At 34.0% G+C, this 20,074-nt stretch overlaps 1 protein-coding gene across 2 annotated transcripts in view; it reads left to right on the plus strand.

Annotated features, from left to right (window-relative positions):
• CNBD1 (cyclic nucleotide binding domain containing 1) overlaps nt 1-19,432 on the plus strand; it is a 479,949-nt gene extending 460,517 nt beyond the window's left edge. For both annotated transcript variants that reach the window (XM_004474779.3, XM_058275701.2), the window contains 2 exons: nt 8,473-8,532; nt 19,292-19,432. In XM_004474779.3, coding sequence (XP_004474836.2) covers nt 8,473-8,532; nt 19,292-19,411 — 180 coding nt within the window. In that variant the 3' untranslated portion in view covers nt 19,412-19,432. The remainder of the gene's footprint in view (nt 1-8,472; nt 8,533-19,291) is intronic.
• Nucleotides 19,433-20,074: the final 642 nt, after the last annotated feature.

Here is a 20,074-nt window from a genome sequence, read left to right on the forward strand (position 1 = left end):
AAAAAAAAGCAATGCTCCTTTGTCTTCCCCTTCAGGTTCCTTCCCTTCAGGCCTAGGTGGACTCTATAGCCGGATGCTGAGATCCAAGCAAGGCAAGGTGGCATCTACCGAGGAGGGTTGCCAGGCACAGGGTATGGGAGACCCAGCAAATGGGTGAGGAAAGCATGCCTGCAGAGTGGCAGCTAGACACAGTTGTCAGAGTGTGCTCAGGCTAAGGATGATAGGGGTGTTGTGGGGGCATCCTAGCGCTAGTGTCGGAACCCCAGTGAGGTGAGAAGGTTGCCTGCTTAGGAAGGTTGCTTGGAGCAGGGAATGGAGAGAGAGTGAGGACAGGTCCATGCAGGAGCATAAGCAGGGTGAGGAAGTGACCTACACTGGGAGCTGGTATTGGAGCCTGAGCAAGATGGAAAGGACAGGACACATGTCCTTTTCTGAAATTGAAGCCAGCAATTTCTGAAGGTCTAATATAAGAAATTAACCAATAGAAAAACTAATAAAAATGATATGACAAAAAAATGAGAAGTGGCAATAAAGGGGAGGTTCAAAGTCATATAAATGTGCTATGTTTCCTATAAGGTGAACCAGAAGAAACACATGTCATTTTGATATTTCAAAAAACAAAGCATCTTATGCCCTATAGAAATTGGAAAATCTATTAAAACTAAAAAGGTACATATAAATTGACTCTGAATGTCCTCTTTGGGGAATTTATCCCATACCCTGGAACACACATGAAATTATATATGTGAATGGAGCAACACTGTGAGAGGAGAACTTTGTAACTACCCAAACGTCCATCAACAAAGACTGGCTAAATAAACTGGCACATTTATTCAAGGAATGCTAAGGGACTATAAACAATAAGAATTCCTTTATATATTGATATGAAACAACCCCTAGATATTATTGTTAAATTAAAATGGCAACAAGCAAAACAGTACATACAATATGCAATCTTTAGTGTAAAAGAGGATGAATAGAAGAATCCATATTTGTATTTGTCTAAACATGAATAAAGAAATTCCAGAAAGAAATTGTAGAAATTCAATAGGAGTTAAGAATAGCAATCACCTAAATGGTATAGGGAGGGAGAAGACGGTGTTGAAAGTCAGAGGTTTGTCATTGATTACCTCAGTAAATTTTATTTTTTAAACCATGTTGATAAATTATGAAAAATTAAATTTAAAAATTAGATAAAAAACAATATGATAGGAAAAGTAAAAAAGATAAGTGTGTTAGGCAGAGCAAAGCTACCCCCCCCTCCTCAGATGCTCATGCTCTAATCCCCCAAGCCTGTGAATATGTTCCTTTACAGAGCAAAAGGAACTTCGCTGATGTGATTAAGGTTACAGACTTTTAGATGGCAGATTACCCTGGATTAGCTGAATGGGCCTAATCTAATTTTATGAGCCTTTAAAAGTGGAGAACTTTTCCTATGACTAAAAATGTGATGATGTGGCCAGATATGACTACTGAAGAAGAGTCTGGCCTTGAAGATGGAGAAGGGGCTTGTGAGCCAAGGAATTTAAGTGGGCTCTAAAAGTTGATAAAGGCAAGAAAATAAATCCTCCCCGTGAGCCTCCAGAAAGAAACACAGCCATGCTGACCCCTTGATTTCAGCCCAGTGAGAATTTTAAGATTATATATGTATGTGTATATATATATATATTTAAGTTACTAGGTTTGTGATAATTTTTATAACAGCAATAGAAAACTAATGCAATACAATGCTATAGAGCTAACAGAAAACAAATAGACTGTAAATTTATATTTCTATGTACTAGATAGAAATTAAAATTTTAAACCAGTTTTCAGATAGTGATAGAGAAGTAAAATTGCTTTTTGGTGCCTTTTAAATCATTTAACTCTTCACTTGTCCTTGTATTTTCAGGATTCCTTGTAAGTGAATAATATGAACAACATAGGAGCTTTATTTAGTGAAATATTACAAGCAAATATCCATCAATATCCATCAGTAGTGTAGAAGAAATGATTATGCTATATCATCATACAAAGGGATAGCATACAGTCATGAAATTGAAGGAACTGAATATTACAAGCATGATATTAAGAGCAAGAATTTAGACATACAAGTAGCTGTATGAGTCCATGAATGTGAAGTTCAAAAACAGGTGAAGCTATGTTGCTTAGGAATGCATTCTTAGATAGTAAGACTACAAAGAAAATAAAGAAAATGATTACTAGTAAGTCAAATCAGTGATTTTCTTAAGGAGTAAAGGAGCAGGGATTGGGAAAAGAAGTACCCAGGGCTTCTGGGATCCTGGCAATATTTTCCTATATTTTTGTATTATGCTTTTTTCCCCACATGAGTGTTATAGTCAACAATAAAAAAACCTTTAAAAAACCTTGAGAAGCCTAAGGAATATCATAATATGTTCATATTATGTTATTTTCAGCAAGATTCTGTTTTTTTGAAGCATAATTTCCATCTTTGCTGACTTTATACTTCCAAAAAAGGAAGATTTTAAGATTCAAAATTCTTAGTGCCTATTAATTTTGGCTTCAATTCATTTTTATGCTCTATAGTTGAAATTTTAGCAAGTGTAACAAGTTTGTTGAATGAGCTGGCCTTAGCAGAGTGCAGCTGGAAAGCATCTTCATTTTTATTCCACTGCCTCTTCAAAGCCAGGTTTTTGAAGTGATCTTACTTGACACTGAATGAAATGTCAGGTAGACCCACAATTTTTCCAGTTCATCTTATTTTAGTAATTGTAAGTTCTTCCAGTCTGCCAATAAAACTTCAGACTTTCAGCTAATTTTAACTCTCTTCCTCCCCACAATTCAGGCATGCCTCAGGTTAGGAAAGCAACAGTGAGGAGGAGATTACGGTGGGATATTATGAACAACAGATTTTAATAAATTCAAAGGAATTCAATGGACTAATTCCTTTAAAAACAGAACTTATGAAGCCCAAATCAAGAAGAAAGAAAAAATCATAAAAATGTCATATCTGCTACAGAATTAAACTTGTAATCAAATACTTTTTCAAAAAGTAAACTCCTGGCACAGCTGTCTTCACTTGTGTATTTTTTCATAAATTTAAGTAGGATATAATTCTAATAACATATGAATTATTTCAGAAATTATAGTGGGTGGGAATACATCATAAAATTTAGGACATCAGTATTACCCTGATTCCTTACCTAAAACTAATATATCACCAAAGGAACATTCCAACCAAATATTCCACATGAACATCCATAAAAATCCTTAACAAAATAATAGGAATTCAAATCTAGCAATATATAAAAAAGGATAATATGTAGTGACCATGCAGGGTTTATACAAGAAATGCAAAGTTTGTATAACGTTCAAAGTCAATTATATAATTCCCCCTACTAACAGAATAAAATAGAAAAATCACATGAACATCTCAATAGAGGTAGGAGGAAAAAGACTTTTTGATAAAAGCTCTCGGCAAACTAAAGAAATGAAAGAACTTTTTCAACCTGATAAATCATATTTGTAAAAAGCTTAGATGTAACATTTCACTTAATGTTGATTAGGCAATCATGTGGACTTCTATTCAACATAATACTAGATGTTCAAGACAGTGCATAAAGACAAAAATAATAATTGATAAGCATAAAGATTGGAAATGTAGAAGTAAAATTGTCTTTTTTCCAGACAACAAAAATGTATATGTAAAAAACCCAATGGGATCTACAAAATACTAGTAGAATGATATTACAAGATCAATACACAAAAATCAATTGTATTTTAATATAATAGCAAATAAAATCAGAAAAAAGCTACCAATTAGAGTAGTGCCAAAAAAAATCAAACAGGAATAAATTTATAATGATTTATGAGTGCTTGGACTATATCTAAAACAAGTGGTATAAGATTTCTATCCTGAAAACTAGGAAACATTACCATATGAAATAAAAAAAGATTGAAAAAATGAGTGATATACCATCCTTATGGGTTGCAAAGTCAATATTGCTAATGTATCTATCCCTACCCAAAATTATTTATAAATTGAAAGCAATATCTATCAGACCTTTTTTTTATTTAATTGTTGAGCTGATTCTAAAATTCCAATGGAAATCTATAATAGCCAAAACAATCTTGAAAAAGAACAAAACTGGAGGATTTATCCCACTTGATTTCAAGACTGATGGTAAAACCACAATGATCAACAAAGTGTCATTGTGGTAGATTGAATTATGTACTCCAATATAGACATGTTCTTAGTATTAACCTGCCATTCTGTGAGTATAAACTATTATATATAGGATATCAAGATGATGTTAATTTTAGTTAAGGTGTGGTCCAACTGAATGAGTGTCTTAATCCAGATTATGGAGGTTTTGTAAAGATCCAAAAGTCAGAAGTCAGTGTAAAACCAGAAGAGCAGAAGATAGATGAGTACATTGCCATGTGACAGGAAAACCAAGAAACCCCAGGAATTGCCAGCGTCCAGCACCAGAATGCTTTGGGGAGAAAGCAAAACCTGCTTATATCTTGATGTTCATTTAGAATGGGTCCTAATTGTATTACTGGAGTCCTTTATGAATGGAATGAATACAGAGAGAGTGAGCAATAGAAAGCTACAGAAGCAAGAAGCTGAAACCAACAAAACCCAAAAAAGAAGGGAGAGAAAACAGACATTGCCATGTGACTTGCCATGTTGGGAAGGAGCCAAGGATCACCAGCAGCCAGTCTTTGGGAAGAAAGCATCATCTTGATGATGCCTTTATTTGGACATTCTCTCAGCCTCACAGTTGTAAAATAATAAATTCCCTTTGTTCAAACTGAAGCATTTCATGGTATTTCTTTTAAGTCACCTAGGAGACTGACACAACAAAAGGAGGGGTCAAACACTTAAACATTAAAACTAATCCCATAAAGCTTCTAGAACAAAACATAGGAAAATATTTTTATGACCTTGGGGTAGGCAAATATTTCTTAGGACACAGAAATGACTGATCATAAAAATTTTTCTTAAAGTGATAATCTGAGCCTCATCAATATTACCAATTTCTGCTCATCAACAGACAGTATTAATAGTCAATAGGCAACCCACAGACTGAGAAAAATATTCAGTTTATAAATCTCTCAAAGGATGCACAGGCAGAATATGTAAAGAACTCCTACCTATCAACAATAACAAGATAAACTACCCACTTTTTTTTAATGGAAAAGGATTTGGACAGACACATCATAAAAACAGATATAAAACTGGCTAACATACACATGAAAATATGCTCACTCTTATGAATCGTTAGGAAAATGCAATTAAAACCACAATTAGATACTATTTCAAATTCACTAAAATGGCTAAAATTTAAAAGTCTGACTCTATCTAATGACAAGGATGAGGAACAACTGGAAGTATCATGCATTGCTGGTGTTAGAATGCATTATACAACAAGCTTGAAGAAATCTTTGACCATTTCTTATAAAGTTAGACATACTTGTACTCAATGACCTAATAATTCCACTTCTAGATAATTAATTCAATAGTTAAATAGATATAACTACAAAAAATACATTTACCAGGATATTTATAACAGGTTAATTCCTAAAAATAACTACAAATGTCCATCAACAGGATAATGGATAAAAAATTGTGGTTAATTAATACAATTGGATATTAGCAATAGTGATATAAAATAACTGGTACATGTACCTTGGAAGAATCTTATAGATTTTATGTAAAGTGAAGGAAAAGAAACCAAAAAGATGATTTAATTAAATAAAATAGACAAAACTAATCTACAGTGATAGAAGACAGAATGTGGTTTCCTCTGTGAAAGAGGTTTGACTGGCAAAAGTTATGAGGAAACTTTTGGGGTGACGAAGATGTTTTCTACCTTATTTTGGGTGGCTGTAACACAAGAGTTGTCAAAGCTCGTCTAACAGAAAATGTAAAAAGAATGCAATTTATTGTATGTTATTGATACCTCAATACAAAAAATAGTGAAAAATCTTTATAAAGGGGTAAATTAGTGAAGATCCTTAATTCAGTTGAATGATATTTATAGTTTGTCTTTCAAATGCACGCTACTGTGGCACGTAATAGGTGAAGATGACAAAAACTGTTTTTTAAAAGTGACTTGGGTTCTACCTACTTTCATTTAATTGACAGATTTGTTGTACAACTACCATGCCCTGTGTTCTAGGCAGTTGAAATAGATTGGTAAACAAGTTAGGAGACTCATTGCCTTCCCAAAGCATCTAGTGGGGAAGAAAAAAGCGCAATACATAGGTGTATAGTATATTGTGAGGCATTCCGCTTAAGCTGAACAAAAGAATTCATTAAGAAGACGACATTTGAATGGCCAAAAATAAATAATGGAGGAAGAAGCCACTTGAAATTCTGGGGCAAAGAGAGGAATTTGTGTTTTTGTTTTGATAATGCAGGTAACTTATTTTTGCTTATTATCATCTTTTGATTATTTTGTTCTTTTATGTAGAAATAGTGTGAAAATAATAAATCTAAATATGGTTTAAAAATTCTAGAGGGTCATTACTGTTATTTGGAAAGGAAAGTAGTTTTGGCAGCAGTGTAGAGGATGGGAAGGGGGATGCTACCATTATTTAATACATGAACTAAATTCTACTCTTAGAAAACCAGATGAAGCTACTCGGAAATCCTCTATGTCCTGGTCAGCATTTCTCACACATGTGTGAGGTTCTAGGATTTCCATTCCCTGCATATGTTTAGTGTGTCAGCCTGGACATCTGCTAAGATCAAACATCTGCTTTTATTTTCATTGAAAGATGTCTCATTTGGACTGCCAAAGAGAGAATGGGGTCATTAGCTATTCTATAATGTGAAGTTATCCAGCAGAACATCCTCATATTTGGAATAATAATCGCAGAAAAGCCATAATTACTACAATCACTCCTAAGGTTTGCTTCAGACTGAGATTCATGACAGGCATGATTTCAAATGAGACTGCCAAACTTTCACAAATTTCCAAATTAAAACAATACAGTTTTATACAGTATTTATGACTCAGCTCACTCAAAGCCAGTGTTTCCAAATAACAGGTAAAAATATAAGTAATGAAAAAGGTGAGGCATTTATGTGTGTGCTGAATTACTGGTGTTTAAAATATGTTTAATATAGTCTGAGGTCATTGATATTTGCCCAAAAAGAGTAATTCATATAATTTTCTCCCTATTTATTTACTTGATTATTTTATTAACTATGGCAAGTTATTCTCCAATCAAGTTGAACAACTCAAACCTCACTATATTATGTCAAAGACCAGATTCCAGAAGGAAAATAAGCTGTTGTACACTATGTCTTTTAAATCCTTATTATATGTGACAAGAGTCTGAAACCAAATTCATTATTATTTAATTTACTTTGATCTTCCATAGGCCATAAGGTACAATTCAAGGTTTTGATATGAATATATTTTTCTGTTTAAGAAATCTGTTTTTATATTCATATGTTTAATCAAATCCTTTTATAATGTCCCTTTAGATTTGATAACTAAAAGTCTGTGGAGATTACTAGTAAGATAGTTATTGGTTCTGACCTTTTTCTTATACATATATAAACATTTATTCAACATTTATTTGGACTTACATTCATTTACTGTATTAATGATTTGAATTTAAAAGCAATGGAAAAAAGATAATATACATAGAAGAAATGGAATAATAGAATTTTAGTGTTACTTAACACCATAGAGATCATCTTGGCTAACTCTTTATTTAAAAATATTTAAAAATGGGGAATAGGGAACTTGATGTGGCTCAAGCAGTTGAGCACCTGCCTCCCACATGGGAGGTCCCAGGATCAATTCCTGGTGCCTCCTAAAGAAGACAAGCAAACAATGAGCAAAACAATGAGCAGACAATGGGCAAAAACAAAATGAGCAGGGAGCAGATGTGGCTCAAGCAGGTGAGCACCGGCCTCTCCCATGGTCCTAGGATTGATTCTCGATGTCCCCTAAAGACAAAACAGACACCGAGTGCAAACAGTGAAAACAACAAGCAAACAGAAGAGGAAATCATCTCAGGTGGGTGGTGGTGGGGAGAAATAAAGAAAAATGTGAAATAAAATTTTTAAAAAGGGGGGAAATAAGTCAAATTTCATCCATTTCTTTGTTGTTCAATTTTTTTAATTGATAGCATTAAGATGCCAGAATGCCTAGGAAGACTGTGTATATAAAACAAGACTGTTTTATATAAATGTAATTAAATTATTTATGTATTTGAAAATTATTTGTTATAAGTACCAATAGAACTGTATTTCCAGGCCCTGTATTTCTTTGAAGGTTTGACTCTGTTCTTCATATCTAATGCATTAAATAAGTTATCCCATTTCTTCTTGCCTTATTCCTAGTCAGCCCATCTGCTATTATTTTCCAGCTGCCCACAGTTACACATTTTCAAGGTTTGCTTTAATTATGGATTTAGTGGTTGGAATCATAATTGAAAAAATGTAGTCTTATTGAATCAATCTAATATTATGTTTTCATGTAGGAGGATGTTAAAACTGAATATTTGCGAAAGGAACAACAAAAGGAATGGAAAGATTTCAAGGTATAATATTACATATTGCAATAAATTATGTAAGAATAACTAAGCATTCTTTCCTTATGTTAGACTATATTAAATTAGTGATAACTTCTCCACAGAGAATGAATGCCAAAGAAAATGAAGTAATTAAAATAAATGGAGGTTAAAAAATATTTTACTGACATATATTTATATTCTTTAGTTCTTTATAGTTCATCAATATTGTTAGTGACATGTAAAATAAATTTGTAGTAACTGCATTTTCTTCCAAATTTAGAAGGAAAAGTATGCATTAGGCACCTACTATGTATTAAGCAGTGTATGTATATTGTCTTATTTAACCTACTTAGCTATGATCGTTTTTTCTTATTTTATTGAAGAGGCAACTGAGAATCGAAGCAATTAAGAAACTTATTCTTATAACACGAATAATTAATTAATGTAATTGCCAGCAATTCAACTCAGGTCTTTCCAATTCCATACAACAAGCAGTTAACACGTTTATGACGCTTTCTCTGTGGGTGATAGAATGTGGTTGGTAAGTGAAGATTAAGTTATTTTTATTTTCTCAATACATGCCAAAGGAAATGTATTGACTATGGTGAGTTCCACACTACTGTGGGATTAATGCAAATTTTTGGCACTTTGAAAAATTGACTGCTAGAATCATTAACACTATTATAATTATTATTATCCTCACCATCTCTACCATCACTTATCAAACACTTCTATAAAATAAAGAGTGGATGAAACTCTTTAGAGATACATTATGAAAAGTATTTAGAAACGACAAAAGATATTTGTCGATATTGCAGCACATCTGAAAAACATAGTCTCCAATACATGTAGAAAATGCAAAAGAAACACAGCATAAAGATCTAAGACAATGTACCATCTTTTAAAGAAGCATCATCTTTTTATTTTTCTAACACTGTGGATTCACATGGTATGATATATGTGCCACTGTTAATAGGTAAAATGGTAGCCAGAGATTTTAAATAGGGCATTTTATATTAAACAAAAATACCCCGAAGGATTACTTAGGTAATAGAAGGAAGTGCAGTGGGGATTAAACAGCTTAATGTTGAACTCTTTGGCTGGGACTCCATAGGGAAGTGCTCAAAAAGTATAGTGCGGATTTGAGCCCAATATGTATTTCCTCCCTTTGTGTTGTAGGTCTGTAGGATTTGGTGGGGACACTGACCCATTTAGTAAGAGGAAGTATGTCAGAAAACTTTCCAAATGTTTATTTCTGTTAAGAGAATAATAGTGAAACAAAGAGTGGGTTGGATTCCCATGTTAAAATGCTACTTCCCATGATCACCTGCAGTGATACAATCTTTGGCACAGTGGTGGTTTGCTCTTGCCTTGATAAATTCCTAATTCAGTGTTCTTGGTAATCTAGTGCTTATGAATTTGTTCATAATCTTGTCAGCCAATGACCATTTAGTTAATATTAGGGATTTACATTGTTTAATATTATAATTTCCTAAAAATTAAGGCTAACTCTGTCATTAAAATACATGTGTTTTTCTTTTTAAATTTCAGTTCTTTCTAAAATAAAACTTTGATAATTTTTTTTGCTCCCATTCCTTAAAAGATAATCAATAAAAACATTTCCCTTAAGATTAAATTCAGACATCTCTCTTTTTTTCAATGCATGTAATTTTGATTTTGTAATATTTTACCTCTACCAACCTTTCCTGATATTTTGAACTTTCAATTCCCTAAAAGGTCATACTCTTTCTTGTCTGAAATACCTTTACCTGCACTCATTGATAATTGCTATTTTGTGTTTCACTACTAGACTCTAATTTCAACTAGGGCAAGGGTAATGCCAAGCAAAGTGCCCATCAGATAATGGGAACTCAATAACTGACAGACAGACAGACAGACAAGCATACTATCAGTAGATAATCTGATAATGCTCCAGAATAAAAGTGTCATAAATTTGTTGTTGTTACCCCAAATCTGCCATGGGTTCCCTGGAAAATCTGGGAGCTCAAGGTCCTTTGTTCATTCAAGCTGTTGTTTCTTTAACAATTCACTGTTGTCAGACACATTGTCATCACACATTTAGAATATTATTTGGAGAGCTTTTAGCTGGGTTTATCAGGATGCTCAGACTACTTTATGAACAGAGATTCACAGAGTTGTACCTGAGGTTTGTTTCTCTTATCCTGAGATCTGGTTTATTTCCCAATTTTGCAAGTTCATCTGCCACTTGATTACTTGTTAAATATGTCCTGTTACCTGCCATCTGATGGTTGGTCCTGGCAGGAAATCTCTTCTAACACCATGGAGTTGTCACAGAACTCAACCTTGATTTTCTTTCTTCCTGTACCATATCTAGAAGGATGTTGGAACACCTAGGCATTTTTTTTTTAATTCTGTGGAAGTGAGTACAGCAGATTACATAGTTTATAGACATCCTACATGCACTAACAAGAAGGCATTGTGAATTTTCATATTAGTGCTTTCTAAAAGCCTAGCAGCTATAGGCACTCTATAGACAACTTTTAGATTGATTTTTAAAAACTAGGAACTGAAAACAAATTACTTGGAAAAATATGGGAAAATCAGAGCTGTACACAATGATATACTGATAAATGTTTAGCAAAGTACTCTCCCCTAAAAAAAAAAAAGCTTTGATTTGTAGCATTTGCCAAATTGCAAGGTGTGAATACTTCCATCATAGGCAAATTCAAGGTCTCAGTGCGATCTCTGTGAACATGCCGTTAGGATGAGATGCACATGAACAGCTGTCACAGGACTATGAGCACGTTCCAGCACAACACTGGCCTCAGCACATCAGTACAGTATTTCCACCACACAGATACAATACGTTCAAGAGCATAAATAGAAAATTGTATAAAATTATTAGGACATGAAGAGTTTTGAGTATTTATTACCTTTGTTTTTAATGTATACCCTTTTAATTGCAAATATATATAATTTAATTTTTTATAATAGCTGTCAACAATCCTGATAGTTTATTAATCATCTCCTAGGAGTGAGTGCAAGCGAGCTCCAGCATACCACTGGTCCCTGATGCTTCTATAAGATTATGCACTTCAGCAAACCCAGTCTACAGACGAGGCACAGGGAGCTGTGACTTTTCATTGAAAATGCTCCAGAGAATAAAGTGACAGGAGATGCGGAGCCATTTCATTAGGACTGTTGAGGGTGGGGGTCAGGAGGGGTGGGGTAGTTACTCAGCACTATTTTGGAAGCTGGGGAAAATTTAGTAGAAGGTAGAAATTTGGTGGGAAACACCATTTCTCAGTATCAATAACAAGATAAAAACAATAATTTCCCAGATTTGCTGTGTAATCTATCTATTCCTGCTGGTTCTCCTAAATTAACTTTTCCACCAATCTGTACTTGGTATCCATGGTTCTTGTTTATTTTATTCACTTAGACGTTATGTATTGGACAGACCTGCTACTTATTTTCCCAGCCATCCTTGTCTCTAGTCAAATCCTGATGTTCTTCTGAGCAAGTGTGAACTCCTCAGATATTCAGCTTTTGTGTTTAATTTTCCCTTTCAAAGTTTTGCCACTCTGTTCAGCTTAATTTCCTTACTCTTCCAGCACAGATTCTACTTTTGGCTTTGTTCTTTATTTTTTCCATCTCCTCTTAATGAATTTCAGATCCCACTCTTCCTTCAACAACATCCACCATACTCTATTAAATTCTGATTGCTCCTAGCTTCCACCCATAATTTCTTTTGAATGATGACTTATATTCTCTAATTTACAGGTAGGTACCTGTTATAACTGAACTATTACATGCTAATTGCAATAAGTTGTATAATAAGTTTATCTATATATGAAAGAAAGATGCTTGAAGGACTCACAAACACCTATTAAAGAACATCCATTTGTTTATATGTATACAGGTGTAGACATCTACAGCTGTAACATCCATACACATTTGGCTTATTTTATTTTTGTTTTGAGTACTGTGCATTTGCATCATTTGTTTCAGAGATAAAAACATAAACCAGGCTTGTAAATCCTTGGTTTAAATTCTGGAAAAATAAATGTCATTTCCCATCTGATGATAACTGAGGTTTCCCACCTTTCTTTGCATGAACTTAATGTCATTCTTGAGAACCCCAGCCCAGCCACCACCCTGCTTTTCTGACCTTTCCCACACTTGCCTGCAGGTGAAACCAGTTCTCATGGCTAGACTATTTTTCTGATGCTAAGCTTGCCAATTCTTCTTGTGCTGCTTTTGATAAAAGACACAATCATCAAGGAAAATGTGAATGCATTTTCTGGAGAGAGCTGAACCCTTTTGAGAATGAATTGCCTGGTGAGCCAAGTTCTGTCATCAGAAACTCACAGGCAATTCACGCTGGAATAAATGTCTAAGGGTGTGGGAATATGCAGACAGATTCTGCCCCTTGGGTTTAACCTGGCAGTCTTTGTCCTCACTATTCACTGTATTGTTTTATAACAATGACATCTTCTTACATGATACACATGACTAGGTTTTTAATGGAAAAACCTGCTGGATTTCTTAAGATTTGAGGGGGTGGGGGACACATAGAGAGCCTGCTAGTCTATAATATGTTATTGTGCATTTTCAAGCCAGCAATAAATATAAGAGCTGTATGTCCTATATGAACCACAAATGAAGAAGTGCTGAAAAGTGTTTATGTAAATTTCCAGTACAATGGAAAAAAAGCAAGTACTATAATATCAACTTCTGCGTTTTCCCTTTTAGCTTCCCAGTGTGTGGTGGTGTGTGGTAACCATAGAGTTGGAAGTTTTCTCTCTCTTTCTCTCTCTCTTTCTCTCTCCCACTGTCTCCCCTAGGATAAAAATATACATCAATTTATTGTTCACTAGTCTCCTTAAGTACAATTTGTTTCTCAGCTTTGTTGCCAGACATAGGCACATTTTCCAGCTAAAGACAAATACTGTAAGAGAGAGGGTATAATACCAATGAATACAATTTATGCTGTATTCTAATTCACTAATTTTGGAAAAGGATTTTTTATTTTTTCCATTTTGTTAATCTTCAACAATTAAAACTGAATGGCCTTAACTGAATAAGTAGGTAACACCTTACAATACCAAGGCTAATGTAAGCAACAAGCTGACAGAAACTAACTTTGACTAGGCTTCATTGTTAGCCTTTAAAATGAATGTCTAAGACAAAGAAAATTAGTAAGAATAAAAAAAATAAGCTGAATGATGCTATCACCCCATCTCCAACTCCTAGCTCCATTGAGCTTAAAATAGGCCGTTATAGGAGAATATTGAAGATCAGTCAAGAGAAAAAGACAATATAGAAAATGGTTTCCTCCATGTGGTTGATGGAAACTAAAGGAACAGAAGGGGGTTTGAAGAACTTCTCCCTCTAACATTTCTAGAGCAACTGGGGTTTTATGTGATTTACAGAAGGAAACTGTGTCAGCTCCTGCATGGTACCACACTGAGGCAGTGTACTTCAGAGAAAACAACTGTGTGGTGCACCTGCAGAGTTTGGACTCAGGAACTGGCATCTCAGAAGTGATGGATCCACTGGGTGAAGGCAATGTTGGGGCTTGAGGGAAAGCATGTCATTAATGACTATGCAGAGACCAGATGTTTCTCCTCAAGGTTTAAATTGCATTAGACCCATGACATTCACACTATTCTGAGTAGAATAGAAGTGACATCCAAGAGTGACTAAATGAAATTTCCCATAAGTCTAGAGAGTGGATTTTTGGAGTTAATTAAATTTAACTTAGGAAAATACAACTAATGTTACTATTTTATATTGTATATTAGAGTAAGCTTTAGGACTATGAAATGAGTTTTCTTTAAGCTGAGAATCTGTTATAAAATTTGTACTATATCTTACCATGCATGGTTTGTAACAATACTTTGAAAATTTGAGACTTATTTTATTAGAAATGGGAGCCATGAAATTTGTAAAAAAAGTTTTTTAACTTAGCTACCTCTTAAAGTCAGCATTATGTTTGGTCAGAAACTACAGTAGTGTCTATTAAACTAGTGCTTTTATTTGATTATTATTTTCCTTCTGCTCTCTGAATTGCCCTTTTACCTCAGTTTATTGATCTTCCTTGCCTTTATTGTATTTTTATTGCAAGGTATCATAAATTGTTTTTGCAAGTACATGGGTGTTTTAGTTTGCCAAAGGCTGCTGATGCAAAATAAAGCTGCAATCCAGAAATGGGTTGGCTTTTATAAATGAAATTTATTAGGGTAAAAGGTTACAGTTCTGAAATTGTGAAAATCGAGGCATCCTCAGAAAGGCTTTCTCATCAAACACAGGCTGCTGGTTTCTGGCCTCCTGGCATGTGGCAAGGCAAAATGGTGGCTCTTGTTCTGGGTCTCTGCTGCCTCTTCCAGGCTGCTTCTACCTGGGGCTCAGCTGTGGGTGATCAAGCACGTGGCAGGGGTTGTCTCTTCAGCTTTCTTTTTTTTTAATTTTTAATTTTTTTTTAATCTTTAAAGAAACTATAAATTACATAAATGTTACATAAAAAATATAGGGGATTCACATATACCCCACCCCTTGCCCTCCCACACTTTTCCAATTAAAAACATCCTTTATTACTGGGGTACATTTGTACAATTGGTGAACATATATTGAAGCATTGCTACTAACCATGGAATATAGTTTACATTATAGTTTACACTCTGTCCTCCACATTTTTGCAGGTTATACAAAATATATAAAGGCCTGTATCTGTCATTGCAGTGCCATTCCAATGCACAAAAATGCCCCCATATTACAACTCTTCTGCCCTCTCCCTACCCTCAGGATCTTCCCTGGCCACTTTATATCAATGATAATTTCTAATGTAAAATATCTCTTATTTTATTGTAAATATGTATAATAATGCTGCTTGTTAACCATCTTATTACTTGTTATTTGTTAATAGAAAAATTAATATAAATGTGATCTGAATTCTTTGGAATACCACTTTTAAGGAGCTCTGTATGGCCTTAAAATTATTACTTTTGTGATTTTTCTTTATTAAAAGAGTTGTGGGTTTACAGAACAATCATGAACCATGCATAAAATTCAGGATTCGCACATACCATGCTGTTATTAACACCTTACATTGATATGGAACATTTGATACAATTGATGATAGCACATGCTTATAATTATACTATTAATTATGGTCCATGGTTTAATGTCAAGTTTTACTGTTTGTTTAGAGTAGTTTTATGGATTTTTAAAAAAATTTGTATTCTGTTACCGTACACACAATCTAACATATCCCCTGTAGCAGTTTGATATGGTTATGAATTCCAGAAATAGATATTGGATTATGTTTGTAATCTGGTCTGTACCTGGGCGTGATTGAGTTATGATTAGGGCTTTGATTGGGCCACGTCACTAGGGCATTGAGTCCCCACCCCTTGGTGAGTGAGGACTTGCAGATAAAAGGCATGGCAAAGGACAGATATGAGGCTTTTAATGTTGGAATTTTGATGTTGGAGTTTGATGCAGAAGCTGGAGCCCCAGGGAGAGAGACAGAGCTGTTGGCCCAATAGTCTACAGCTGACCTTATGGAGAAAACAGAGGCACTGAGCCCAGAGGAACTCAGGCAGCCTGAACTCTCACAGACATCGGGCAGCCATCTTGCTCCAACACGTGAAAATAGACTTTGGTGAGGGAAGTAACTTATGCTTATGGCCTGGTATCTGTAAGCTCCTATCCCAAATAAATACTCTTTATAAAAACCAACCAATTTCTGGTATTTTACATCAGCACCCCTTTGGCTGACTAATACATCCCCTTTATCACAATTAGATATATATTTCGGTGCTCTTACTGATATTCCCAATGTGCTACCACCACCACCATGCACTGCCAAAATATTTCCATCATTGCAAAAAGGAAACCTGTACATCTTAGGTCTCAACTTTCTGTTCACTATCACTACCCCATCTTTTGGTAATTTATATTCTATATTCTTACTCTATGAGTTTGCTTATTTTAATTGTTTCAAATCAGTGAGATCATACAATTTTTATTCTTTTGTGTCTGGCTTTTTTCACTCAACAAAATATCTTCAAGGTTCATCCATATTGTTGCATGTATCAGGACTTCAATCCTTTTTATGGTTGAACAATATTCTATTGTATGTATATACCATATTTTACTTATCAATTCATTGGTTGATTGACACTTGGGTTGCTTCCATCTTTTGACAAATGCTGCTATGAATATTGGTGTGAAAATATCTGTTCAAGTCCCTGCTTTCAATTCTTTTGAGTATATACCTAAAAGTACGATTGCCAGGTCATATGATAATTCTATCCTTAACTTTCTGAGGAACTGCCAAACTGTTTACCACAGTGGCTGCACCATTTTACATTGCCACCAGCAGCAAATGAAAATACCTATTTCTCTGTATCCTCTCCAACACTTGTCATTTTCCAATTTTCTAATAGCAGTCATTCTAATTGGTATGATATAGTATTTCATTGTGGTTTTGATGGCTAAAGATGTTGACTATGTTTTCATGTGCTTTCTGGCCATTTGCATATCTTCTTTGGGAATATGTCTATTCAAGTCTTTTACCTATTCTTTAATTGGGTTGTTTGTCTTATTAAGTTGAAGGATTTCAATGTATATCCTGGATATGTAACTTTTATTGGATATCTGGTTTCCAAATATTTTCTTGCACTGTATAGGTTGCCTTTTAACTTTTATGATAAGTCCTTTGAAGTCCAAGGTTTTTAGTTTTGATGAGGCCCCATTCATCTGGTTTTTCTTTTGTTGCTTATGCTTTGAGTGTACAGTCTAAGAAACCATTACTTAACACAAGGTCCTGAAGATGCTTTCCTATGTTATCTTCTAGAAGTTTTAGTACCTCTGTTTTAAATTAGTATTGTTTTAACCAGTCAGGTTTTATGAAAAAATATTAAGGAATTTAATATATCATTTTTTTCCTTTCTAGAAAATGAAGAGAAAATAACCTAATGGTACAATATTAAGGGTGAAAACATTAGTCTTTCAAATGAGGAAATGTGATATGAGAATTAAGTGAAAAATACCATACACGATAGTTTAAGCATACTGAACTAAAAACAGAAACAACCAAAAATATTGTTAACAGTAAGGATCATATTTATTTTCTGAGGTGTGTGCTAGTTTCATCTTACCAAAATTATCCTTGAATTAATGTTGACTTGAATATGATTGACTTCAAAGTTGTTTTATGGACACTTGTTTAATAATTGCAAAAGTTTTATGTTCCAAAAATGTAATATCTAGCTTTATTATTATATATTTAAGTAATATTATAATGTAATAAAGTCATCCTTGAAAGTCAGCTAGAATTTCTTTTTCATTACAACTACCTTAGTGTCCTTATCTAAAAATCAATCCAATACTCCCCACATTTCAGGGTTGTTGTGAGGATTAAATAAACAAAGTAGATGATCAACACCAACCCATTCCCTCTTTTTACTTATAAATACCAGTTACTCTCCATGGTTTTTATTTCATCTTCTGTTTTCATAAATAAAGTCAATATAGGGAAGCAGATGTGGTTCAAGTGATAGAGCTTCTGCCTACCATATGGGAGGACCTAGGTTTGATCTCTTGGGCCTCCTGGTGAAAAAAGGAGAATAGAAATTATGCCTGCACAGCAAACCAGTGTCTGCATGAGTGCCCACACAAGTGCCTGCATGGTGAGCCAGTGCCCGGTGCAAGTGAGTCACGCAGTAAGCTGATGAGGGATCAAAAGAGACAATGGAAGAGTAAAGGTGAAGGGCAGCAGAAACCAGGACCTGAGGTGGCACAATTGACAGGGAACCTCTCTCCCCTCAGAGGTCTCCAGGATCGAATCCTGGTGAATCCTAGAGGAGAGAAAATGAGAAGAGAAGACAACACAGACAGCAAAAACAGCAGGGCTGGAGGAGGGGAAAGAGAGGGAAATAAATAAATGAATAAATCTTTTTTTTTAAAGTCAATATAAACTAAATCTTATATAAAATCTGATATTTTAAAATAATAATATCATTGTCTAGATTAGGCTACATGGTGTAATTAACCTTAAAAGCCTTAGTGACTTTCAAAAATAAAGGTTCATTGTTCACTCATTTGTCAATCCTAGTTTGACTGTATGTCTGTATCATGTACCAATACTAGAGTATTGTATGGAAGATAGGTGCAATGCAGGAAACAATCCATGGTTCTAAAGCTTCTTCTTGGAATCAGCACACTTAATGCCTTTTCTCATTGCATTGACCAAAGCAAGTTACATGTCACTTCTGGGATCAATGAGGCAGAGAATTATAAACCTTAGTTAGGAAGTACATCATGGGATGTTACCCATAGGGGAAGGTCACAAAGAGAGCCATCAAATATTGACATCATAATACAAGCAATCACAGTTATAAAAATTCATGACCTTGGCAGCTGATAAAAATAGGGCAAACAATTCCTTCATATCTGCTCAACATCAGTCACAGAATGATAGTTAAATATCATGTAAGTAGTTTTAAGGATCTCAGAAAAAAGTGTACTTTATATATTCAAAGTTATATTGCAGTTTCTCCCCATATCCTTGTTTTTTCCTAAAAAAAATTAAATTGGCTCCATTACTAAATAATTTATAGATATACACATTGAAAATAGTTTTGTATAATGGAAAATTTCATAGATATTATATTTTCTCTAGAATTCGCTTAGGTGGAAATATTAATCTTAGAAGTTTTGAGAGGGTCTGGTTTTATAATAAATTTTAAAGTCTGAGGATGACACAATTTTTACTTTTAAAACCTTTTCTTTCTAGGATAAGACAATCAAAAACTCCTTGTATTATAATGGAATTGTACCAGGCTTTGGAAAATGGAACCATTACTGGACAAGCATTCCCAGGAACCTCAAGGACACTCTAATCAGTTATTATTAAAGTTACCAGTTTATAACCTGGGTATGTCAGCTTGGATCATTAAATATATTGTTAGATTTTTTGTTTTTTTAAAAATTACTGTAATGGTCTACAAAATTATCTTATGCCTCTATATCTTCCGGTTGACTAGCTTCCTACTAATTTATTTATGTAAGTAAATTTCTACTAATATCCATATATTAGACAATCGAATCTTCATTATATTGACTTTTTTCTTTATTTCTATTTAGTAGGGTCTTGTATTATAAAAGGAAATAAAAATATATTACATTCCATAGCAATAATTTTTAGAGGCCCAAATTAAAAAAAAATGTTTCTAATTAGAGATACAGTATTTAAATAAAATAACATATTTAGATTCATTAAAACAAATATAAAATTGAAACAAAAATTGATTATTTCTGCCTTCAAAATCTATGAAACAATATACTTTCATCAACATCTGAGACTTATTTGGAAATCTACAATATATGTAAGCAAACAGAATTTCTCCCCAGAATCCTTATAAAAAAGTATTATCTCAAAAAATCAAACTTGCAAATAATTGTAAATTAGCAATTTTTAAATGTATAGCTACATACTGATCTTAAATCATCACCATTTTATACATTGTCTTTGAGGCTGACAGCCCTCTCTTCCTACCACATCTCCTCACATAGCTAA

Source organism: Dasypus novemcinctus, chromosome 14, assembly GCF_030445035.2.
Source record: "Dasypus novemcinctus isolate mDasNov1 chromosome 14, mDasNov1.1.hap2, whole genome shotgun sequence".
NCBI lineage: Eukaryota > Metazoa > Chordata > Mammalia > Cingulata > Dasypodidae > Dasypus > Dasypus novemcinctus.